General features: G+C 44.1%; 1 protein-coding gene across 1 annotated transcript in view; it reads left to right on the top strand.

The window, feature by feature from the left end:
* Positions 1–26,022, top strand: part of GALNT12 (polypeptide N-acetylgalactosaminyltransferase 12) — a 93,954-nt gene that overhangs the window by 14,237 nt on the left and 53,695 nt on the right. The window contains exons 2-5 of the mRNA XM_030551630.1: positions 3,923–4,092; positions 13,534–13,723; positions 18,261–18,446; positions 21,831–21,948. Of these exons, the coding sequence (XP_030407490.1) occupies positions 3,923–4,092; positions 13,534–13,723; positions 18,261–18,446; positions 21,831–21,948 (664 nt within the window). The remainder of the gene's footprint in view (positions 1–3,922; positions 4,093–13,533; positions 13,724–18,260; positions 18,447–21,830; positions 21,949–26,022) is intronic.

The following is a 26,022-nucleotide window of genomic DNA, read 5'->3' as shown; positions in this document are numbered from 1 at the left end:
AGAAAGGATATTCAGCTAGATAGACCATTGGTCTGAGTCGGTTCTTAATTTGGCGTATCCTTTCAGTGCCATAGATAGACTGACAAGTAGCATTCTATTGTGATAGTGTTTTTTTCCCACATATAACCTCAGATATTTGTAATGTGTTTCTGATGGCTATGAGGAAGTAGACATCTTTGGGATTGAGAACCACAAACCAATCTTATTAGGAGACAGAAGGGATGATGATTATTTCCATGGTCATAAACTTGAACATAAAAACTGTGATGAATCTATGTCACCTTCTCAGAGCCATTCTAAGATTATGCATAACAGGCCTGTGCCTGTACCACCTTCTTTTCTTGAGGGATCTGGTTTGTTTTCTGATGAGTCTCATGCCTCCTAAAGTACTGTCTTATGTTATATAGGTGCCTATTACCCCCCACCTCCTGTCCCGATTTTTCATACTTGTCGTCTGGTCATCCTATATCCAAAACTCTGAAGTAAAATGTCATTTAAAAATGGAGAGAATTTCAGAAAGGAAGGTGTCAGAATAGGGATGTCACGTTCCGGGGGTGCAGTTCAGACCAGTGAGGGGTTGTGTCCCTGCCTGCCCTGTAACTCTAGGTGCCTCAAATGCCCTGTTGCAGTGGCTCATACACTAGAATGCCAGCAGACAAGCATCCAGCTCACTCCTTGAATGTCTGTATGCTGTACAGCCCTGGATCAGCAGCTCTGACTCCAGCAGCCTGCCTACAGCACAAGAGTCCCACCCTGGCTTCCATTAGCCTTGGTTACTACTTGCAGGGTGACCCCCAGCACACCACAAGTCCTGACGTTTCCCAAAACCATCTGCTCTGAAGTGTCCACTACTCTCCTGGACCACTCAGAGAAATAATACGGTTGGTTTGGTTAAAGAGACAAAACCACATTAGAGCTTATTAATTTTTAACGGGGGTAAACTGATTCATTATATATATAAGGACCTAGGTTAAGTGATGCCAAGTAAAAAGAATAAAGTTAGAAAGGGTTACAAACAAATGAAAGTGCAAACACATATCTAAAAGCCTAACCCTTAATCTAGCAAGATACAAGTTTTGTTGACGATGGTTCTCTCTCCAATTATTCTTCTTCCCAGCTGTGGCTGACTTTCCCTCGGTCAGGACCTTCTACAGAAGTATAAGATACTGGCTTCCCATGACTTCTTAGGTGAAAGGTCTTTGCCTAAGCAAATTTCTCACCTTAGTTCACAGAGACTTCAAGCCCTTTCCCCCAACTGGTAGAAGGACCCTTCTTTCTCAGCTTTGTGTAATGCTGAATGCCAAAATGGCTTTCTGCCTCTGTTTGTTATATCTCTCAAAGTTCAATGACCTTGTTTCAAAAGGCAGGGTGATGCCATGCTGTTCTTCACTTCCCGTGATCTTCGCAGCCTGCTGCTGATTGAAATGTAAATGGGGCCTCTCTTGGTTTTGGTCACACCTTGCTTAATTTCATTGGAGATGGGTAGAGAGCTGTGATGTTCCCTCCTGTCTGGGAGAGACCTGTCTCTCCCTTTGTTTGGTTACAAACTGTAAAGCACAATATTAATAAGTATCCATAATTCCTTATTTAGCATTAATACATACGGTTCACAATTATATTAATCACCAGTGTGTCATAGCTTTCATAAAACACTTCAGTCATCATATGTTTATAATACAGTAGTACTCTACAGTCAGTTGATTCAGTTGCTTATCACTTGAGCTTCAGACCCCATCTTTATAGCCCAGATAAAGTTTCTCTTCCCAGCTGAGGTGTAGACCTCATGCTGTATCCTTCCCCACTTGTTAACTTGATAGTTTTTTTTAATCTCATGTGTAAATAGACCTTCATTCTCTCTGCCTGACAACCAGGCTAGTCAGAAAAATAAGCATATTCCTTTGTCTAGGGCAGACTTGTTTACCAGCATACATCACACACAAATATTAATGATCAGTGAGTTATTAGTTTTCCAGTGATATCTTACATGCCACCTATTAGATACAGATTAAGACATCAATGAATTGGGGTACACTGAACTGGTCAGGCCAGTCGAAACTCATTACATGATACCAGTGAGCCCTTTGTCCCGAATAAATTCTTCTACTAAAAATCATGGAATGAGCAGAGACACTGGATTTATGGCTTATTACAACCATCTATAACCCACTTCACCCATCCCCCCAGCTGTTTTCCCCCTTTCTCTCCCCTATGACTGGAGAGGTGTTAACGGGCCACCTCACCTTGAAATATGTGTTATTTACTTATGTGCCCTTTGAAATATGTGTTAACTCCTTATGCTAAACAATCTGTTTCATCTTGCATTTATCTGTGATACTCTGAGTACATTTCCCAGACCTGAAGAAGAGCTCTCTGTAAGCTCAAAAGCTTGTCATTCTCACCAACGGAAGTTGGTCCAATAAAACATAGTACCTCACCCACCTTCTCTTTCTAATAAATGTATTGTGTTGAATACCCCAGGGGTAGGTGAAATGGTTCATACAGAGTGTAGATAATTAGATGCTATGGTGATGTGTGCAAACTAGAAACCTATTTAACAGAGTTAAATACAAAAATAAAAGGAGGGATGTAATGTTACGGTAGTATAGTTAAATACTTAAGTCCGGAAATGCAAAAAGGTGAGGTATAACTGCTAGCTTTTAAATTAGGGAAGTGCTGTAGGGGTTAGACTAGATGACCCATGTGATCCCTTCTAACCCTGTGATTCTATATATGTTGTCTTTTCTATTCATGCTTTTATATATTAGACCGCGCAAACAGCAACAGTTATACTTAAAGTATACATTTCCATTCTAAAGTGCCAGCAGGCTGTTAAATATGCAGTCCTAGTCATCTGGCACATTTGGAAGTTTCTTGAGGCAGTGCTTCTACTGGTGTAGAAAAGTAGCATTTTTGTAGTAAATCATAGATGGGTAAAGCAAAGCAAATTCAATCTATTTGACATGGAATTGTTGCTAGGCAAGGGCATGGTACATTCTGCCCTCTATTTCTATACTGCAAGTAAAAATGCTGAAAAATATACATTCTGTTCCCAGATTTCTTGATCTTGCCCTCTGATCGCAAAGCTGTAAAACCTTATTGATCATAGTATGTTTGGAATCGTACAACTCTAGTCTTGGGCCTGTTGTTGTAGATCACCCTTGGAATTCTGTGTGAACTTTTTAATCAAGAGATACTAATATTTTGGTGTTTGATGGCCATTTTTCAAAATATTTGACAGGATTGTGAATTTGCTCTCCTTCTGCAAAGCCAATTATGTGTGTACTTTTATACCTTTCTCTGTTCGTGAGGTTTTTAGTATCACATTCCAGCATTTTTATGGTCTCCTTGGAATTAAGGCACTTTGTTGCACAAATTCCATTGTCTTTATCTGTTACTGAATTTTCTTTAGATATGTTTTGGCTTTTTCTGTAGTAGCAATTTTGCTATTGAGCACTTCCACTTTGTTCTCCAGTTTTTCAAATTTAGCTTCCAGGACAGAAGTTAAGTTGTCAATAATTTAGGCACAAAATAATAGCAAATCTTAGTTGTTGCAATATCCTCACTGGGTGTGTCTTCCTGTGGTGAGCCGGAGGCCACAGCGTTTTCCCCATTGTAAAATTCTTTAATTTGAAGTCATTTTCTGATGGGACACATATTGCATTTAAATGAGCCAGAGACATCTTCCCTTGTCTTTTTAGATGATTGGATATTTTTGAAATATAAATGTAAACTGAAGAAGTTAGAGTCCCCCTGAATAATAGCTACCTCACTAAGCCCATTGCATGACTTTCCTCATTGTTCCTTTATATCTTGCTAAAAAAAAAATTAGTAAGCACTGTATGCAGTCTTCATTTGAAAACTATTTTCTGAAAATTTATAGATAATTTCACACTTTTACTAATTTGGGTCCCTTTATTTACAGGTGCAAAGAGAAGAAATACGATTATCATAACCTTCCAAAAACCTCAGTTGTAATAGCTTTTTATAATGAGGCTTGGTCAACACTTCTGCGAACAGTACATAGTGTTCTTGAGACATCCCCAGATATTCTGCTGGAAGAAGTTATCCTGGTGGATGATTATAGTGACAAGGGTAGGTATTTCATTGTATAAATAACAATACTTTTGTCAGACACACAAGGTGGGTGAAGTAAAAGTCTGCTGGAGTAGAAGGTATACTGATACGGTAACAGCTCACTAACATTTTGTAATTGTTATATTTAGCCATGCTGTAGCTTGAAATCGCTTTTACTTTGCCATGCTGGTGGGACTGTCAAATTCAATGTCTTGTTCAGCAAGTTGAGAGGAGGAACAGTGTAATGGTTATAGTGCTAACTTGAGACTTTAGAAATCTGAATTTAATTCCCTGGTCAGCTGCAGTCTTCCTATGTGACCGTGGGCAAGTCCCTCTAATCTCTGTAGGCCTCAGTTCCCCATCAGTACCTCACAAAGTTATGAGGATAAAGACATTGAAGATTGTGAGGCACTCACATGTTACAGTAGTCGGGACCCATGTAAGATAGATAGCATCTAGAAATATGTGTCGTAAAAATATTAGGTGTAGTTTTGCCTGCCACTCATAATGTAAGATCATTATGCTCTGGCTATTTGAAAATATTGTTATATGAAAGAAATGGCTTACTGGCGGGGATATCCCCCTTTTTTTTTTTTTTTTTTTTAAATTGCTACTTATCTTGTAAGAGCTTTCAGGATTTTGAGAGATACTGCTAAGATATATATAATGCATGTTTACAGTTCTTTCACTCTCAAATATCACTTTGAATGTGTGTGGAAAAATTGGGTATATTTTTCATATTCCTATGTAATATTTTATTAAAAGTAAGGGTTATATTTGTGGAGTACAAGGAAGATAGAGGGTGGCAGTACTATTGTCCAAAGTCCACATGAAGGGGGAAGTATAGAAAATTCTGAAAAATTAATTATCAAGAACATTCTGGTACAAACATAACTTGATCAAAATTCTTACTTTCCCTTTTTTTAAACCTTTACTTGATTTCCCTGCACTGTAAATGAGTGATAAATTAAGCTATTGGTCCTTTCAGTTTCTACAAAGTTCTGCTCTTTTCTGCCACAACTTATTTCTGAATATTTTTGTATTATACTAGCACATCTAGATTCAGAAGTGTTACTAAATGAATTTTTAAAATTGTGATGTACTTAATAAAAAAAGTATGTCACAGTCTATGTATCTTAAAACAACTTTTAAAAAACTACTTGAAATGTATATATTTTGAAATATACATTTTATGTTTCAATGCATACAATATAGTAAGCTATTGTCCACAACTTATATTAAACATACTAGTATTTATTTTTAAATGTATAATTAAAATATGTAAGTATCTTAAGTGACCACATTAATGCAACATAAAGATTGAAAAATATAAATATGTACTTCAGGGAATGGTTCCCTGCATGATCAGTCATTGCACAGCTCCTAATCATAGGTGCTGGAACAGGGGGTGCTGGCTTGAAGTGGTTTCCATTATATGCATGGTTTACTGTTTGGTTCAATGGCTCTTAGCACCCCAATATAAAAATTGTTCCAGAACCCCTGCTCCTAATTGCTGAACTGATTGTGATGGTCCATTCTCATGAGCAGTTGAGCATACTGCATCCCAGGGATGCAGAACCTGAGCAGAACTTCTCCTGCAGTTGATCCTCCTAGCTGTCATGTTGCCAGGCAGTAAAAGTGAGAGCCAGGAGACTCTTTTCTGGACTCTCAGACCTGGTCTACACTACGACTTTAGGTCGAATTTAGCAGCGTTAGATCAATTTAACCGTGCACTTGTCCACACGTCGAAGCCATTTTTGTCGACTTAAAGGGCTCTTAAAATGGATTTCTGTACTCCTCCCCGACAAGGGGATTAATGCTGAAATCGACATTGCCAGGTCGAATTTGGGGTAGTGCAGATGCAATTCGACGGTATTGGTCTCCGGGAGCTATCCCAGAGTGCTCCATTGTGACCGCTTTGGACAGCACTTTGAACTCAGATGCACTAGCCAGGTACACAGGAAAAGCCCCGGGAATCTCTGAATTTCATTTCCTGTTTGGCCAGCGTGGCGAACTCAGCAGCACAGGTGACCATGCAGTCCCCCCAGAATGTTTCTATGCTCCCCCTATCATCTCCATCCCTGAGGTTATCGCAGATGAGAAGGCGAAAAAAATGCACTCGTGATGACATGTTTTCCAAGCTCATGCAGTCCTCCCGCATTGATAGGGCACAGTGTAATGCATGGAGGCATTCAATGGCAGAGGCCAGGAAAGAATTGCTGTGTTTGCTTAATGGCAAAAGTATCATGCCTCGCTAGCGATCCTGCCTGAGCCAGGTCATTGTGTCACATGCACTCCGTGCTGTGTCAGCCTTGGACAGGGGCATGACCACTTTGTGAGCAGGAAGGCCATAGATATAGACATTGCATTAGGTAGCTTCTGTAGCTAGAGAAAACATTCCTGTGCATTCGGCAAAGTCTCTGTTAAAAAAAGAGAAGCCCCGTAGTGTAGTGGTTATCATATTCACCTAACACACAAAAGCCCCTTAGTGTAGTGGTGATCGTGTTCACCTAACACCCGAAATGTCCCCAGTTCAAAACCTGGTGGAAACAGGTTACTGTTCCTTTTTCTGACTCCCCTGGTGCAGTTTTAGTCTTAGAAGAGACCGTGCTGTGAAATTTTACTTTTAATTATATCAATTATGAGTTTAATAATAGGGACACTCTCTCTAAGTTATAGTCCCGGGTTCCTTACCCTTCCAGCTTCTCTGATAAATTAAACATTTTTGTTAGAGGCGCGGGAAAATGTTCATGAAGCCTTTTATGGGGACTAAATGCTATCTAGGACTCTGAAATAATCTTAATCTTATAATCATAGAGTGCAATCCTTCGTTCTGGATTTGTCATTCCACAAGTTGAACTGCTTCTTACTACTGTCCCCCAGGCTTCATGAGCCATGGGAGCAAAGGGCAGACTGGGTAGGTGCAACAGTGCGGTGCTGCTGGCCGGGTGAGCAGCCTGAGGCAGAAGCCTCCAGCTCGCATGATATTCCAGGCAGGACTGAATCTCCATGAGACAAAACTTAAAGAAGAGAGTGACTCCCATTCGGTGCTCTAAGAGGAAGATAGCCATGTCTGTCCAGGCACCCCTGATCGACTTCACCGAGATCTGCCAGCTGAATGAAGCTGAGCGGGACCCCGGCTGGCAAGAGCCGGCGGACGGATCCCCAAACTGCTGCCAGTCTGGGGCTCCATCTGCTGGCCCTGCTCAGCCCACTGCCACTCTGGGGTTCCAATCATCCAGGCAGGCAGCGGGCTGAGCGGGTCCAGTGGACAGGACCTCGGGGAAAAAAGGCACAAAATGATTGTCTACCATTTTTTTCACAGAAGGAGGGAGGGAGGGGTCCTGACGACATGTACTCAAAACCACCCGCGACAAAGTTTTTGCCTCATCAGGCACTGGGAGCTTAACCCAGAATTCCAATGGGCAGCGGAGACTGCGGGAACTGTGGGATGGCTATCCACAGTGCACTGCTCTGTAAATCAATGCTAGCAGGGCCGGCTTTAGGAAGTGCGGGGCCCAATTCGAACATTTTCGGCAGGGCCCTGGCAGGGATGACTGAAAAAAGAAAAATGTAAAAAAAAAAGCCTTTTATTTCTTCCATGTATTATTTACTTTCCATAACTATATAAATAATACAATTATATATCATGTACATTGCATCATATATGTTGTTGATTGCTTATTAATGACCACTATTTCACATGTGTGGGTCCCTGCCACTCTCTGTGGATGTGCACATGTGTGGGTCCCAGCTGCTTCCTGCCCCCCTCATTGAAGCAGGTGTGCAAGGTTACTGCCCTGGGAACTGCAGGGCAGCAGTGGACATGAGGCTGGTTGGAGGCAGGGCAGGGGCTGACTGGAGGTAGGGTCTAGGTGCAGGCAGGGCAAGGGATGCAGGGCTGGCTGGAGACGGGGGTGTGGGGTGGGCTGGCTTCAGGCAGGGCCACAGAGGAATGCAGCAGAGGTTGAGAGGGCTGGAGACAGAGGAGTGCGGAACTGGCTGGCTTCAGGCAGGGGGGTGCAGCAGGGATTGGCAGGGGATGCGGGGCTGGGTGTGGGCAGGGCGGGCAGGGTGTGCAGGGCAGGTGTGGGTAGGGCTGTGGGGGGGGCTGGCTGGCTTTGAGCAGGGCCACAGAGGTGTGTGGCAGGGGTTGGCTGGAGACAGGGGCAGGAGGTTTGGCAGAGGCTGGCTGTGGGCACGGGGTGCAGAGCTGGCCGCAGGTGGAGGGGCAGGGCTGGTGCAGGCAGGGCAGGGGGTGCAGCAGAGGCAGCTGGAGCCCCCGCCCTTTAAATAGCCCCCAAGGCTCCCGCTATCCCAGGGCTCTGGGGGTTATTTAAAGGGCCTGGGGCTCCCCTGCTTCTACCGCCCCAGACCTTTTAAATAGCCAGGGAGCCCTGGAGAATACATGGGGGCAGGGGGGAGGCTCTAGTGGCTATTTAAAGGACAGGGTGGCAGAGGCAGCTGGAGCCCCGGCCCTTTAAATAGCCCCCGGAGCCCCCCGCTATCCTAGGGCTTTGGGGGCTATTTAAAGGGCCCAGAGCTCCAGCCGGGAGAGCAGGGCTGCAGGGTAGGGCTTGTGCTCCGGCCGGGGCTGCGGGGCGGCTTGCCGTGCTCCGGCCGGGGCTCCGGCCGGGAGAGCAGAGCTGCAGGGCGGCTTGCCGCGCTCCGGCCGGGGCTCCGGCCGGGAGAGCGGGGCTGCGGGGCGGCTTGCTGTGCTCCGGCCGGGGCTCCGGCCGGGAGAGCGGGGCGGCTTGCTGTGCTCCGGCCGGGGCTCCGGCCGGGAGAGCGGGGCGGCTTGCTGCGCTCCGGCCGGGGCGGCTTGCTGCGCTCTGGCCGGGGCTCCGGCCGGGAGAGCGGGGTTGCGGGATGGCTTGCCGTGCTCTGGCCGGGGCTCTGGCCGGGGCCGCAGGGCTTGCCCCGCTCCAGCCGGGAGACGGGGTTGCGGGGCAGCTTGCCGCGCTCCGGCTGGGGCTCTGGCTGGGAGAGCGCATTTGCCGGGCGGCTTGCCCCGCTCCGGCTGGGGCTCCAGCCGGGGCCACAGGGCGGCTTGCCGCGCTCTGGCCAGGGATCCAGCAGGGGCCGCGGGGCGGCTTGCCCCGTTCCGGCCGGGTCTCCCGCCGGGAGAGTGGGGCGGCGGGGCTTGCCCCGCTCTGGCCGGGGCTCCAGCTGGGAGAGCGGGGTTGCAGGGCGGCTTGCAGTGCTCCAGCCGGGGCTCTGGTCGAGAGAGCGGGGTTGCGGGGCGGCTTGTCCCGCTCTAGCCGAGGCGGCAGGGCTTGCCGCACTCTGGCCGGGGCTCCAGCTGGGAGAGCGGGGTTGCGGGTCGGCTTGCCGCGCTCTGGCCGGGGCTCCATCCGGGACCTCGGGGCGGCTTGCCCCACTCCGGCCAGGGCTCCAGCTGGGAGAGCTGGGCTGTGGGGCAGCCGCGCTCCCACGGGCACTTTGGTCAGGGGAGTGGGGCCATGGAAGACCCCGGAGCAGACCGCAGCCGGGGTAAGTAAAAAAAAATTTTAAAGGCGCTTAAGGTGCGGGGCTCTCTTAGGCGCGGGGCCCAATTCCGGGGTATCGGCTGAATCGGCCTAAAGCCGGCCCTGGATGCTAGCCACGGTAGTGAGGATGCACTCCGCTGACTTAATGCGCTTAATGTGGACATGGGCAGTAGGCTGTATAAAATTGAATTCTAAAAAGTCGACTTCCATAAAATTGACCTAATTTCGTAGTGTAGACATACCCTCAGTGGTCTCCTCCAGCAGCTAGGCAATGTGGAAGAGGAGGAGAAAGAAGCCAACTGATTCAAATGTAAAGGAAAGGCAAAGAAAGGAACAGACAGGAGCTGTGTGAGAGGGACAGGACATGGCAACAGGAGCAGAGGGGGAAAGGGACAGGGGCAGAGGGGTAGAGATTTAAAATTAAGCCTATCTCACTGCTGGAGCAAAATGATTAAATCAATACCAACCTAATATTCTTTTTTTGGGATAAAAAAAACTAATATTCTTTTTTTAGGATATCTTTCACAGAGAAATTGGTCTGCTTTTCAGCCCCTTCCTAAACTTTCACCAAAACATTTACAGACAGAAGACAGATTACTGAAATATTGTACTATTATTCATGTAAATGGGGTGATATCTGCTATTGTACTTTTTTTAAAAAAGAAAAACATATCTCCAAGTCCATTCACTTCCAGATTGCATTTTTAGCAGCTGAATTTACTTAAGGAACTGCTAAGAGTGTGTACAGGAATTATGCCCTTTTTGTCTGGTTTTCCAAAATGCCTGTTCTGATTTTTGTTCGTCATCTTTCTGAAAAACCCAGAAAGTCCACTTTGAACATGTATGGAACAGTAAGCCATTTGCTGGTTATCATAGGCACCGACTTCCACTCTGCCCGGAGGGTGCTTGACCCCCATTCCTGCACTGCCCTCACCCCACCCTCATTCCACCCCTTCCCCAAAGTCCCTGCCCCATTCTGCCTTTTCCCACCCCAGCCCCGCCCCTTTTCCATCCCCTTACCCCAAGTCCTTGTCCCTGCCTCACCTCTTCTCCGCCTCCTTCCCTGAGCATGCTGCGTCCCTGCTCCTCCCCCTCCCTCCCAGAAAATCCTAAGCACTGCCAAACAGCTATTAGGTGGCTGGGGGTGTGGGAAGAGCTTGGAGGGAGTGGGAGGAGCAAGGCCACAGCACACTCAGGGCAGGGAGAAGGAGGCGAGGAGGCAGGAGCTTGGCTGCAATTTTTTCCCATGGGTGCTCCGTGGGTACTCTGTGACTGGAGTCGGCGCCTGTGCTCGTTATTGTGCCCTGATGGCACGCAGTACCTAGTCAGGCATATTGCACACAAACATTGGAATAAAAGTGTAATTGCATTTTTACAGTTTCCATTGATAATCTTGATATTGCAGTGGATTGCATCTTTCAACTCATTCCAAATGAACATTAGGGAGGAAGCCTAGATTTTTATGCATATTAGTCTGCCTGAAATGATTTTCAGCCTTTCGATCAAGGCCTCCCAACACAACCCCATGAACAATTGGAGAACTCCACTGTACACCACATGAATTTCGTTTTTGCAGTTCAAAAACCTGCTATCAGAAGCAAGTCACTCAGAGTGCTCAGGCATAGGCTGTGAGTTGTATGGGCCTGTGGTGCTCGTGCTCCATCAATATTCAGGAACATGGGTCCGGCTCCACCAGTGTTTGGGCTTGATATTTGCAGAGCCATTCCATCCATAGGATAGACTAGGGCAACTGCCCTGGGCCCCGCGCTTTGGGGACCCTGTGGTTCAGGGGGCCGTGGGGTCCAGGGCAGCCTGTTGGGTTAGCGGGGGGCCTGGTGTCGGCAGCAGAGAGTGACCTGGTCCCAGTCCGCTCTGCCCCACTGCTTCTCGCCTCTGCCCCACCCCCACTCCACCCCTTCCCCTTAGCCCCTGCCCCACCCCCACTCTGTGCCTTCACCCTAGCCCCCGCCCCGCCTCTTCCCATCCCTGCTTAGGCTGGGGCTGGGTTGCTCCCTGCTGTCTGAAGCATGGGGCCCCCCAGAGCGTGGGGCTCGGGGTGGTTGCCCTGGTCCATCCTATGGATGGGATAGCTCTGCTTGAACCCGTTCTGGGCGCCACCAAAAATTATACAAACCTGGTGCCCATGTGCTCAGAATCACCCTGGATAATTCTGAGTATGTTTTCTACGTTGAGTTCTGGTATGTGGCTGCTTTAGTGTTGTATACAGAGTTCCTCTTTTACACTGCAAAAACAGCAGCCCCAGGGCACCTTTAGTTTACACCTGAGGGTTATAGTTGTAAAGACATTTCCAACCCTCAGCATTGCAGAGGGAAGATTTTTTTGGGAAACACCTCCTTTTTTTCTAAGATAATATCCTTTCTTGCCTCTCCAAATAAATGATTTCACCTTGCTCGTGTGATGCTACTTGTCTCAGAATTCTCTCATCATAAACTTTTAATGCAAATGAGATGTACATCCTCTGAGCATTTCTTTACAATAGTGCCTGGAAGTCCCCCAAAGTACTGGGGCCCTGTTGTGCTAGGCATGATGCATACTCCATACAAAGACGTAGTCCTTGACCTGAAGAACTGTCTTGCCTGGAGTAGATATGTTAGGTACCTTTTTTAAATAGGCAGTCTTCAGAGCAGAACCATATTTGAAAAGAGTGTATTTTTCAGAAAATATTTTATACCAACTACAGACATACATCCTTCAATTGGAAATACAGGGTCAGGATTTTTGGTCCTGTCAAAGTCCCCTTTGCTCCATGGGAGTAGTGCAATCAGCTCCCTCAAACTTTCAACTGAGCCTTTCCCCACACATAGATAAACCTTTGACTGGTGTAAAAACTGGTACAGCTGCTTTAACACAAGATGGAATCATTTTAAATAATAATTTAAATCTTTTGTTGGTTTTGTTTGGGTTGTCAGTTTTAAATAATTGATTTAGATCAAGTTGAGGCTTTGTAAAAACCAAAAATATTGAAAATTAAGGCCCTCACTCTCCAAACCCTTCAATAGGTGCTCATGTGAGTATTCCCCCTTGATTTCAGTGGGACAGCTTGTCCTTAAGTTAAGCAGGTGCATAACCTTGCAGCATCAGGATCTACATTGTATTTTTATTAAAAAACTTTACTATTAATCGCACAAAATCTTTGTCACTTCAAAACACAATTGTTTCAAAGTTAATAAAGAAAAGCTGTTTAAACTTTCAATACATGAACAAAGTTATTGTGAATTTTTTTGTACAAACAGGCCAAAATGCTCAAAATAGGCTCCTAACGTGGTATTTTCAAAAGCACTGTATGATTTAAGAGTACACATCCTATTGACTTCAGACTGCAAACCCTAATGGAGGAGAACAGCATGGGCAAAGCTTTTCAGTTTTCTTAACTGGTGGAAGTTCAATATATTTGAAGGTGCTGGTTGCAAATATAATATGAGCTATTTGTTTGTCAATTTTGTATTTGAGTTTGTGATGTTCTCACAATAAGAATGTTACAGAATTGGGCCTATAACTTATTTTTTATTGCATAAATGACCATTTTCAGTGTGAAACTTCTTAGTAAAAAAAAAAAATGTAAAATTGGAAATGTTCCTAACGATTAGAAAACTAATTTAAAGAAACAAGTATAAATCATCCACTTCAGCCATTAAAGGCTGTAAGAAAGGAAAAAAGCTAAGAACAAGCAACATGTAAATAAAAGTCTGCTTTTAAATTTAAAAAATTGATTTAAATAAAATCTATTTTTAACAAGATAATCATGATTTTTGTCCACCCTAGTTTTACATCGTCGGTTCCTTTGGCCTGTCCAGGTATTAGGGACATGCCAAGATTGGGAGAAGGGCTACAGGCTAGATCGCACAACACTGTTATCAGTGTATTACAACAGTGCTTTAAATACTATTTTTTTTAATAACCTGCTATGTACAATAATTTTACAGTGATCTGTTCAACTTCTTTGTAATAGACCATTTAAAGAAACCTTTGGAAAATTATGTGGCTGGTTTACGCAAGGTACGTCTTATTCGTGCAAATAAAAGAGAAGGACTGGTTCGAGCTCGACTTCTGGGAGCTTCTCTTGCGAAAGGCGATGTATTGACATTTCTTGATTGCCACTGTGAGTGTCATGAAGGGTGGCTTGAACCACTACTGGAAAGGTAAAGTTATACAAATTGTGCATTTTTTTTTTTATTATAAACTTGAGAAAAAAGAGTCATCTGTTAAATTTGCTGTGTTTGTAGAGGTAATGAAAATATCGTCATTAACTAGTAATTACCACAATGTGATTTCTGAGAGAATGCAAGTATTTGCTATTTGAAGTGCAACAGAATGGTAAATATTCATTTTATTTAACAGCAAATTTTGTTTCTCTATAGAACAGATTAATAGCTTAGTGGAATTAGAGGTTCGAAGATCCAATTTCCTTCTTCCTAAAGGAATGAAGAATTGTTGCCAGGAACAGGGGACAGTGTTTTATATGGAGCCCTGAACTTTTCACCTAATTTGGTGTTTGTGATTAGAACTGGGTAATGTTTTTTGGCCACAGCTTTTTTCACTGAAAAATGCATATTCGGGTTGACCAAACATATTGCAAATTTCTGTCAATTTCGGCAGCTTATTTCTGTTGGGGGTGGGGGAGGGGATAAAATTCAGAAATGTCAAAATGGTGAGTTTCAACATTTCCACCAGGAATGGCGAATCGTGGCCACTGGAAGCTGTGGGTGACTGTGCAAATGTTGTTAAACTGATGGCCCGCCAATGGATTAGCCTGACAGGGTGCAGGTTGCCCACCACTGCTATAGACCAAGGGTTAGGGCACTCACCTAGGAAGGACAGACTGGGCTCAAGTCCCTGCTTCAGATCAGAAAATCAAACCTGGGTCTCCCACATCCCAGGTGAGTGCCCTAACCACTAGGCTATAAAGTATAAGGGGAAGCATCACCACTGTGACTTCTCCTCCTCCATTTTGTGAATGCCACTGGCATTGAAGTTGCCTTGTGAATCTAACCCTTTGCTATGAATAGATAAGGCTGTAAGTGTCCAACCTGAAACCATTTTTTCCCCCAATTGTTTGGCCTGCCAGTGAACCAAAAAATCATTTATTCGCACGGCTCTGTTGGTGACCACATTGTCAGCCTGGTAAGGGACCAAGGAACAGTTCTAGAGATATTCAGTTCTAGACAGAGGTTCACTATTTCAGTGCAAGATACACATAAGCAAGTTGGAAAGAAGAGCAAATAAGAACTTGCCTTCCAAGTTTTCTTTCCATATTCATATGGAATAAAGAGGGCTGGGTCAGGCACTATGCAAAAGAGTTTTCAATGGGAAAGAATTAAGATTGTGTGTACACACACTATAATTTGAGTCCTGTATACTCAGCAATGCTTTGATTTACAGCTGTCATTTGACACATATGCCATCTCCATCACAGAATGATGCAGAATCCAAGCCTTCATTTAACAGAACAAATCACGAAATACCCTATCTACATTACATTGAAACATTTGTAGTACTATTTCAGCTGCATCCATATATTACACATCTACTAAATACACTTGTATATTTTTCCTAGTTTGAATGGAGCCATAGATATTCCCATAGCAGAGTTTAGCTTCTCTCAGGCTCTGTAAACAATGCCATATCTTTTTTCTTCTTTTTGCTCTCAAAGCCACATCCAGACCCCTTCTAATGCCAGAGCTACACTTGCAAATATTTACAATGCCTACAACAGACTTTATGAAGATTGTATTGCAGATAGGAGACTATATTCAATCCTTCCCAAAGGCACCAGCTCTTGCTGAGGCTAAAGGACACGATCCAAACCCATTTAAAGTCAATAGAAAGACTCCCATTGAGTATAATGGACTTTGAAAAAGAGGCCAAAAAGTACAACTTTACAAAAAACACAAGTGAGATTTCCAAAACTGCCTTGCCCTAACAGGTTTAGGAGCATGCATCACATTGACTTTCAATGGAAACATGCTCCTAACTTCCTTAGGCATGTTTGACAGCTTCCCCCAAACTCAGATTTTTTTTTAATTGACCTGTTACAAACAACCTGTCTGATTTGTTTCCCCTAAATTTTAACCTCTGGGACAGGACCATGTATGGTAAATTCCAGACATATTAGATTAATTGTACCAGATTAAATGGAAAACAGCAGGGAAAGGTGATTTAAAATAATCAGGATTTTAATATCAAGTGATTTGAAGAAACAACCTTACGTATGAAGAGGCAGTCTGTAAGTAGTTTAGGTAAGCCAGAAGATGGCAGTCTTAGGAAGGACTTTGGATGAATAGTCTGATTTTCTTTACTGAAAATGTAGTGAATTGCCTTCCATACAACTCTATACAAATCAGCCTAATCAGGTGATCTCAGAATTTGGATCCCTTTTGTTGAGGATGGAACATAAGTTAACTGTTTCTTACTTGTGTACTGAATATATTTTGGGTGATCTGGTTCAGTCTTAGTTTGCAGAAAAAGCAGATTTTTTTTTGTGCTTGTTTATCTGCTTTCTTTTGTAATTATACCTGTGTGGCAATTACTTTTTTTTTTAATATACAGCAAAATATTTCTATGATTGGATGGAAAAATGTCCAGTGTTTCTTCAAGTTATGTCTGGATCCCACTGTAAGTGCACATGCACCTCATCATGTACATAAAAATAGAGCTGTTTTGAATAGCAGTGTCCATCAGGGCTGTGTATGTATCCTCATACTCCCATATGAGCATGTGCCCATATAAAGGGCTGGGTGGCTTCATCCCTGTTCTGCCTGCTAGTTCTTCACTCAGGCTAAACTTCAAAACTTTCTAAAGTTTTTGAAGCCACTTCTAGTCTACTGTATTTGACCACCATGAACTGATGCAACCCATTAAGACTCAAGTCTATTATTCAGACTCTGCCTCCCATACACACATCTTTGTACAGGGCTCCTTCTCGTGGCAGACTCAAAACCTGCGGGCTTCCAACTCTGTGTACCCAGCAATGGACTAATCCCTCTGAAGGATGGGCACAGTAGGTGTTTCTCTTTGCCTGAGGGAATTGCACATTCAGAGAAGATGCTTGGGTCTGGTCTACACTACGCTGTTAAACCGATTTTAACAGTGTTAAATCGATTTAACGCTGCACCCGTCCACACTACACTGCTCTTTATATCAATTTAAAGGGCTCTTTAAATCGATTTCTGTACTTCTACAAAACGAGAGGAGTAATGCTAAAATCGATATTACTATATCGGATTAGGGTTAGTGTGGATGCAAATCGACGTTATTGGCCTCATTATTTTACAGTAGCTACCCACAGTGCACCGCTCCAGAAATCGACGCTAGCCTCGGACCATGGACGCACACCACGGAATTAACGTGCCTAGTGTGGACGCGCACAATCGACTTTATAATATCTGTTTTATAAAATCGGTTTAAGCTAATTCGAATTTATCCTGTAGTGTAGACGTAGCCTTGGTGTGCTTGTCTTCCTCTGCTAGAATGCGTAAGTCACAAAACACAAGGCTTAATTGCATGTGCTGGAACAGTCCATGAATGTCTCCTCAGACCCTAAGGAAACGAGATCTGGAATCCTGCTGGTGGATGAGCCAGCATGATCCAGCACTACACTGAGCAAGCAGGTGACGCCTAAGACTAGCACGGAGAAGATGGTGCTGAGGAAAGATACAGCAGGTCTCAGCTGCAGCTGAAGTCAGGTACTGAGAGGGCCACTTCAAACATGGAGGCAGAAGCTCAAGAAGGAGTGCAGTGTCCTGCCATAAGGACAAACACTGCTAAGTCTCCAGAGAGGAATCCACCACGCCATGCAGGGTGTCAAGCCTGGGGAGAAGCAGCAACCTACAATGCAGCAACTCCTTCAGCACCAACCCCAGCTCCAGTGATGCACCTCTTAGCTTTGATCCTGGCCTGAGGAAATGGGACACATCGAAAGACCAAACTGTCTCATCTCAGAGAATAAAAATCTGCTATAATGGTCAGGCTCTCTCACTGAACATCAAGGCACTCTCGGTGTTAGTCGCTGGAGCCCAGGACAGAAGTTAAGGAGTGAGCCCCCACCCTGCCTCCTTTACCTGCTCACACATTGGATTTCTGCAACATTTCTGAAGCCCAAGCCCTGCTGCATGGGGCCGCCTGTGGTGTGTGGCCCTGGGCAATTGTCCTGCTTGCTATACCCCTAATGCCAGCCCTTTGTGCCAATCTCTGAGATCTGCAAGGCAGCTAAATGAAGCAACCCACTAACTTTTCTTAGACATTCTGTGCTTGACATGGCAGCCAGGTGGGATGCCAAATTCAGGAGAGCAGTGCTTCAGTCACTTGTTGATAGATACAGCTGAAATGCCTCACTTCCACAGTTCAGGGAGGATACAACTTGTCTGTCATCTACAGAGGGATTGTCCACACTCGGAGACACGGGGCCCAAGTGCAGCCCTGATGGACATGGTTAGCAAAAAAACTCTGGTCTTGTGTGCATCATGTACACGTGCACCTACAGCGGGATCCACACTCACTAAAATATCTCAAAGAAGCACACCTACTGTAAGTAACTGTTCGTTACTTGTATCCCAATATATGTAAAATGGGGGTAAAAACTTTACTTTTGTATCAATAAACTCTCTCTTTAGTCCTGCCATTTCTAGTTTCTGCTAGTGTCAACAAAAATATATTTTTTTCTTTCTTAAAATAATTTAGAATTGGGGAAGATGAGTCAGCAGTTGTGTGTCCTGTGATCGATGTGATTGAATGGAATACATTTGAGTACTTGGGAAATGCTGGGGAACCACAGATTGGTGGGTTTGACTGGAGACTCGTCTTCACTTGGCATGTTATCCCAGAGAGGGAGCAAAAACGAAGACAGTCCAAAACTGATGTAATCAGGTGACTATTATTTTGCTCTATCTTCATTTTAAATGTCAAATTTTATAAAATTTACAAATTTTAACTTGAGCTGAAGAGCAATAAAAGAATTTGTATAACTGAGCACTTAGCATTCAGCACTGAAACTGAAAATACAGAGTTCTTTAAAAATGTTTTCTTTTTTTAATGTAGTTCCAGTCATCATGCTTTTTGCAACATTTTGCTTTTAAAAAAGAAATCTACATTACTTTTGCTATGTAAATTGTCATGAATGCATTTACTCAGGAAGCCTTTCTTGCCATATAAAAGAGGTTTACTGCTAAATCTAATGGAATAACAGTAGAACACCGGGAAAAGATAAGGAAAGGAGACTTGAGAGAATAGCAAGTGGTGATTTATGCACACAAATAAGAAGCTTGGCAAATAGGCAAGAGGCAATAGTTAATAATAAGGTTTGATAGTACTGAAACAGGCAACCCTACTCTCATATTAGTAGCTTAGTTGTCCTATTAAAAGAGCAGGCAAAATCCATTCATCAAGAGTGAGTAGGAATTTTTCCTGGGTGAGTGTCATCAGTTTGTTCAAAATCTCAGCTTTTGATGATATTTTAAAAAAAAAAAAAAATCTGAAGAGTGTAAACCAATGTCGTGATGTCTTTCTATGTTTTCAGAGGCACAGCTCTGGTGGATACAGAGCAGGAGGGTGCATACTGCTTAAGGCACTGGTGTATTATGGCCTGACAAGTAGTCTTGGTCCTTGGGCTAGTAGGTTTTGTACACATTTTTTAAGCCTTGCCTATAAACAGTGGTGGGTTTACTCAGAGTAGCTACGACTCAACATGAGTGAGGGTGGCAGAATCAGGGCTTACAGGCTAATGAGTGCAACCTATCATTAGTGAGTCCTTACTCCATCAAGTAGTCTCATTTAAGTAAATGGGACATACTCACATAAGGGTTGTATTATTGGGTCCTGAATGAGAAGCAAACATGGAAGAATACTGTCCTTAGGAGGAGACCGCAAAAGCAGTGAGGAGTAATGACTCTGTATCACAGGCAACAGAAGACATAAGAGGAAGAGGTTATGATGATCTATTAAGTAAAGCTGAGGAGTGTTGGCAGAAATAAATGATTAATAATTGTATGTGGTTAGCATAGAGCGCCCAACATGGAGCTACTGGAGAATGCTTTTCTTGAGGAAAACTACGTAACCTCATATGGAGAGATCAGGCTGTATCTACAGGTTCTCCCTTTATTCTCAAGCTAAATTGGACCAGATCCCCAGCTGATATAAACTAGTGTAGCTCCGCTAACTTTAGTTAGCTGCACTGTTTTACACCAGCCGAGGATCTGGCTTTAGAATTCTGTGTGGAAGTTTTAGGGATAGCTCAGTGGTGTGAGCATTGGCCTGCTAAACCCAGGGTTATGAGTTCAGTCCTTGAGGGGGCCACTTAAGGATCTGGGGCAAAAATCGGTCTGGGGATTGGTCCTACTTTGAGCAGGGGGTTGGACTAGATGACCTTCTGAGGTCCCTTCCAACCCTGATATTCTATGATGACTTTAAACAAACATCCCACACAACAAACAGAACCTCAATTTAAGCTCATGATGCATTTTTTGGAAGAGATAGGGTTTGCTCAGTGTAATTGTACTAAATGTCCACTGTTCCCTGCAGTTGTATAACATCCTATATGTTGCTGGGTGGCTTCTGCCCTCCACCTTGCAGGCTACTCCAGTTCAGCAGTGGATAGTGTGCTCCAGGAACAACGCAGCTTTTCAGTATTTTTATCCTTATCATTTAATCAGTGGCCCCTGCCTTTATTTTCAACCTATCCTCCAAAGCCTTCATCTGCAGTGTGGGGCATGGGTCACTTGCTGGAAGATTCTCTGCACCCTGAAGTCTTTAAACCATGATTTGAGGACTTCAGTGGCTCAGACACAGGTTTGATACAGGAGTGGGTGGGTGAGATTCTGTGTCCTGCGTTGTGCAGGTCAGACTAGATGATCATAATGGTCCCTTCTGACCTTAAAGTTTATGATTCTGTGAAATGCAGAATTATTCATTTCTTCCTAGGCTTTTTAGGGATGTTGTCACCAGAATATCTGAGTGCCTCACAAACATTAATGAATTTATCTCCTCTGAGAGATAAGAGAGCATTATTTTTTAAAGATGGGGAAACTAAGACAGTAGTGTAGGACTTCTCAACATATTTTGGTTCACAACCCCAAAAAATAGTTTAAACATACATATTCCGCAGCTCACCAAGTCACAAGATCCTTTGGCCACAAAAGTTTGTAGGATTATTTTTTATCATAGTAAAAAACGGGTAGTTTTGGGGTGCTGAATAGGAAATGTTTGGGCTTGTGGGGCTACTGCTAAGAGATAATACAAGGTTCTGGGGATTATGGATCTTGGCTATGGGAATATAGTTAACTGAGGGAGCAATAGTGTTGGGTGGGGGAACTGGCTTCTGTGTGGCGAGGGACAAGTGCTGGAGTGAGGCAGGAGAGCTGGCTGCTGGTGGAGGTTCTTCTGTCTTCTCTGCCTTACCTTGCTCCGCTGGAACAGCATGCAGCTACAGGGCAGAGAACATGCTGCTTAAACGGGTTGCCTGTTAGACCTCATTTTGACTTACTAATGTGAATTGATCACTAAGTTAAAAATTTATTAGTAGCCTAGGTGTGGTGATCACAACCTAATTACATTTGTTATGTGCAAGAAGAATATAGTCCTGACAGCAATATATGCTTTAAAAGGGCCAACTGTTCCCACAGTTGAAAATAATTTATAGACAAGTCATATACGTTCAATTCTATGTAGTCAGCATTGCCCCACTGGAAACAACAGATTTGGATTTCCTTGGCAGACGTCTTGACTCAGAATCTGTCAAAATGGTTATTTATGTCACTTTTTGGCCTCTCCCATTACATTGGTTAGGCAATGTCAACAAATTTAAAAACAAACAAACAAACAAAAAACAGTTGGGGACATATACTTTCAAGGGTTATACCCACTTTAGGGGCTTAATCCATTGAAGTCTGAGAGTTTTGTCATTGACTTCAGTGGGAGCAAGATTAAGCCCCTATTTTGTTGAAGGCAAGAGGTATGTATTTTCATTCATTACAAAGCAACTGGGTCCTGTGGTGACACTAAAATATACCTTGGTTTATCTTAATATTATGTTTACTTCCCCAGAATTTTTTTCGCAAGTCCATTCTTAATGCATTTAAGAAACACTTTTTTGCCATACAATTTTTTTATTAGCAAATAAAGCTTAAGTATTATATCACTAGGATACTTATCTTATGTGTATTGTTACTTTGTAACTAGAGAACAATTAAGAAAATAGTAGATGTATGTGTAGATTCCTCCCTACACCCAATCCAGAATTATTTTTCTCTTGCACAGGTCTCCAACTATGGCTGGTGGATTGTTTGCTGTCAGCAAGAAATATTTTGACTATCTTGGCTCCTATGACACAGGAATGGAAGTATGGGGAGGAGAAAACCTTGAATTCTCATTTAGGGTAAGTGACACAATCAGCAATTTTGCTGGAGGATAAAAACTGGCTTTATCTTACATTTGCCTCTTTACATCTTCTGCACAGAGAGGGAGGTTTAACATAGAGTGTGTAAAAGTGACAGTGTTTGCATAGAGATTTCCAAGAGTTTGTTTCTATCATTCTCATGTTCCAGAAATTATACTTACCCCACAGTGGTCATTTTGGAAGCAAAATGTGCAAAAATATACTTTTATTCAGAATTTCAGCATGAAATTTTGAGAAGTGGGCTGATGGCCATCTTTGAAATTTGCCTTTGGTGGATTGTGAAGTAAGGAGAGAGGATGGGAGGAAAGAGAAGTTTATAGCTATACAGTAACTCCTCACTTAACGTTGTAGTTATGTTCCTGAGAAGTGCAACTTTAAGTGAAACAATGTTAAATGAATCCAATTGTCCCATAAGATTTAATGTAAATGCAGGGAGTTAGGTTCCAAGGAAATATTTTGGGACAGACAAAAGGCATTATACTGTCTACTGTACTGCACTATGGTTGGGAAGTTCCCTTGGCTTACCCCACCCAGGCATAGCCCGCTGCAGGCAAGGACGCTAGGAAACATCTTTGCAGCAGCAGCAGCTTCATTTAACGTTGTCCCACTTAACATTGTTTCAGTGTTACGTCTCTGCTCAATTAGGGAACATGGTCATTTAAAGTAGTGCAATGCTCCCTTATAACGTCGTTTGGCTGCCTCCTTGTCAGATTCTGTGGAAGAGCAGTGACTTTACAAGAGAGTATTGCACAAGTTCCGCTTCTCCACCTCCTCCCCCTCCCTCCCAGTGCTTCTGTTTGGCGGCTCTTAGGACTTTATGGGAGGGAGGGGCAGGAGCAGGGAAGCACTGCATCTCCACTCCTCCTCCTCTCTCCCAGAAAGTTCTAAGCACCGCCAAGCAGAAGCGCTGGGGAGGAGGCAGAGAAGCAAACTTGTGCAATGCTCTCTTGTAAAGTCATTGCTCTTCCACAGAATCTGACAAGGAGGCAGCCAGGTGACGTTATGAGGGAGCATTGCACTACTTTAAATGACCATGTTCCCTAATTGAGCAGGGACGTAACACTGAAACAACATTAAGTGGGACAACGTTAAATGAGTTACAGTATTGACCCATGCCTGGAACTTCTATAGTGGTTGGAGGGAGAGTGGGAGGAGAGAAAGATACAGCAGCTACTGATAGAGCAGAGGCCAGACTGTGCTCCTTCAAGGCTTTACGCAGTTTGACTTTAGGAATAGATTGGGGGCATCAACAGCAAACCCCTTGCGAAGTTGGTGAAAAGGGATGATCTACATCCCTCCACAGCAATAAGCTGGGATCACTGACAAGAGGGCTCACTTAAAGAGCCCCCAGAAAGCAGTGTACTATGCAACAGGATGATGGTTGTGCAATTCAGAGGGAGAACTGCCATGCATTGACATCGTAGCAGCTTATGGGTGAGTGGGTCTGGCTAGTTTCTCCAGGGATAGCACTTGGAGAACAATCAAGGTAGATGGTTATGCTAGAGTGGGAAGAGTTCTTGGCACAGAAGGAGGGAGGAGATACAGGCCAACACATTTTGATGGCAAAAGGGCTTCTTGTCCTCTACTTTTTTGGTGATTACTGGTACTGCTGCAGTTTTCCAGGTGAGCACAGGTTGCTCATGCTTTACCCTGTGTGATCCTCCTCTTGCTAGAGGTGCAGTGTTAAGTTGTAGCCCAACTTAAGGTAGCCTTATCAGCTTGTGTGAGCTTCAGAACTGGATACTTGGGAGTTTATTGTTTTTGCTCATCACCAGAAAAGACTTTTGACAATATTAATATCTCTGTGGTAAATCATTCTTTTTTGTTGCATAGCTTGTCTCAGAATTGATTACTCATGGGTTAATGCCCTTCACCTGTGGAATCTGGAGATGGTCCATTATTGTTGCTGGAGCCTCCAGGACTAAGTTCCACCCTTCAATTTAGGCCACCAGGTATTCTGCTTCTGGCAGTGGAACAAGTTCATGGTTCAGTTTGTCCTGTTTTGTTTTAAAGCCTTTTTATTTTTATTCATTTTTGTGCAGTAGTGACTTACAATCTTCCTCTTCGGTTTCCTCCTCCTCCGGATTAGGTTTCAACCACCTTGTCACTGCAGCGCCCTCCTGTCAGCCTCTTCTGTCCCCACTCAGGCATGGCTGAGCTGTCCTGCAAACACATAGCTTACATCTAATGTGAGGCAGCACTTACAGGCTCTGCAGCAAATGAAATATGCCCTGCCTGTTCCCAGAGCCAGGGACTCAAAGAGTCTGACTGGCATGTCGGGTCCCTGCCCTGCCCTGTGAAGTCATGACCTCAAAGCACAAAAGCCCACTTGGGGTTTCTGAGCTTTGGGAAGAGAACCTAAGGACAAGAAGAAAGCTATCTGGCCAGCTTAGTGGGCAAGTCCTACAAAAGAGCAGGGCTGGAGGCAGAAGAACCCTGAAAGGATCCAGATACTGAAGAAGATCCTCTGCTCCTTGGGGAAAGTAGCAGGGCTCCTACCCAGCTCCCCTTCCTCCCACTACAAATTTGAGGAGTTTCATTATACTCAGGATAAGTGCTGCAAAACCTGGAGATTCCCAAAAGGCAAAAGCAAGTGGGGTGATAAGCAGGGGTTTAACCCCCTCTCCTTTACCTTCTCCTACTGAGAGTGTGTTTACTGGGGCTTTTCTCTTACACAGATGCCATCTCGCAAGGCTCTGTACCATGCTCACCGCCCCCCATCCCCTTGCTGCATGTTTTTGGGACCGACTCTGTTCAATATCTTCATCAACGATTTAGATGTTGGCATAGAAAGTACGCTTATTAAGTTTGCGGATGATACCAAACTGGGAGGGATTGCAACTGCTTTGGAGGACAGGGTCAAAATTCAAAATGATCTGGACAAATTGGAGAAATGGTCTGAGGTAAACAGGATGAAGTTCAATAAAGATAAATGCAAAGTGCTCCACTTAGGAAGGAACAATCAGTTTCACACATACAGAATGGGAAGAGACTGTCTAGGAAGGAGTATGGCAGAAAGAGATCTAGGGGTCATAGTGGACCACAAGCTTAATATGAGTCAACAGTGTGATACTGTTGCAAAAGAAGCAAACGTGATTCTGGGATGCATTAACAGGTGTGCTGTAAACAAGACACGAGAAGTCATTCTTCCGCTTTACTCTGCGCTGGTTAGGCCTCAACTGGAGTATTGTGTCCAGTTCTGGGCACCGCATTTCAAGAAAGATGTGGAGAAATTGGAGAGGGTCCAGAGAAGAGCAACGAGAATGATTAAAGGTCTTGAGAACATGACCTATGAAGGAAGGCTGAAACAATTGGGTTTGTTTAGTTTGGAAAAGAGAAGACTGAGAGGGGACATGATAGCAGTTTTCAGGTATCTAAAAGGATGTCATCAGGAGGAGGGAGAAAACTTGTTCACCTTAGCCTCCAATGATAGAACAAAAAGCAATGGGTTTAAACTGCAGCAAGGGAGATTTAGGTTGGACATTAGGAAAAAGTTCCTAACTGTCAGGATAGTTAAACACTGGAATAGATTGCCTAGGGAAGTTGTGGAATCTCCATCTCTGGAGATATTTAAGAGTAGGTTAGATAAATGTCTATTAGGGATGGTCTAGACAGTATTTGGTCCTGCCATGAGGGCAGGGGACTGGACTCGATGACCTCTCGAGGTCCCTTCCAGTCCTAGAGTCTGAGTCTGAGTCTGGGCATGTGAAGAAGACTGTCCCTCCTATGCAACCTTGCCTCAGGAATTGTGCCTGGCTGGCTCCCAGCCCAGGGACCCTTGCTCTGCCAGGGATGGGGCTAAGAGTCAAGCAGCAGTGGAATAGGATTTGTGCCTTGTGATCATCAGCCAGCCCTCGTTCTGCCAGGGACAGAGGCCTCCCTTTCTCCACCTCTTCCCTGCTCCAAGGCTGGCTCCACACACAGGCCTTAGGAGCACAAGGCAGTCTATGCCCAGACCAGAGGCACTTGCCAATTTCACTCCCCGCAAAGCTGCACCTTCATGGGATTACAGGGAGGTAAGTGAGAATTCCCTTCTCATGATCAGATGATCCT

This window comes from Gopherus evgoodei, chromosome 2, assembly GCF_007399415.2.
Source record: "Gopherus evgoodei ecotype Sinaloan lineage chromosome 2, rGopEvg1_v1.p, whole genome shotgun sequence".
NCBI classification, from domain to species: Eukaryota; Metazoa; Chordata; order Testudines; family Testudinidae; genus Gopherus; species Gopherus evgoodei.
Note: the sequence above shows the minus strand (reverse complement) of the source record. Positions and strands in the feature narration are given on the sequence as shown.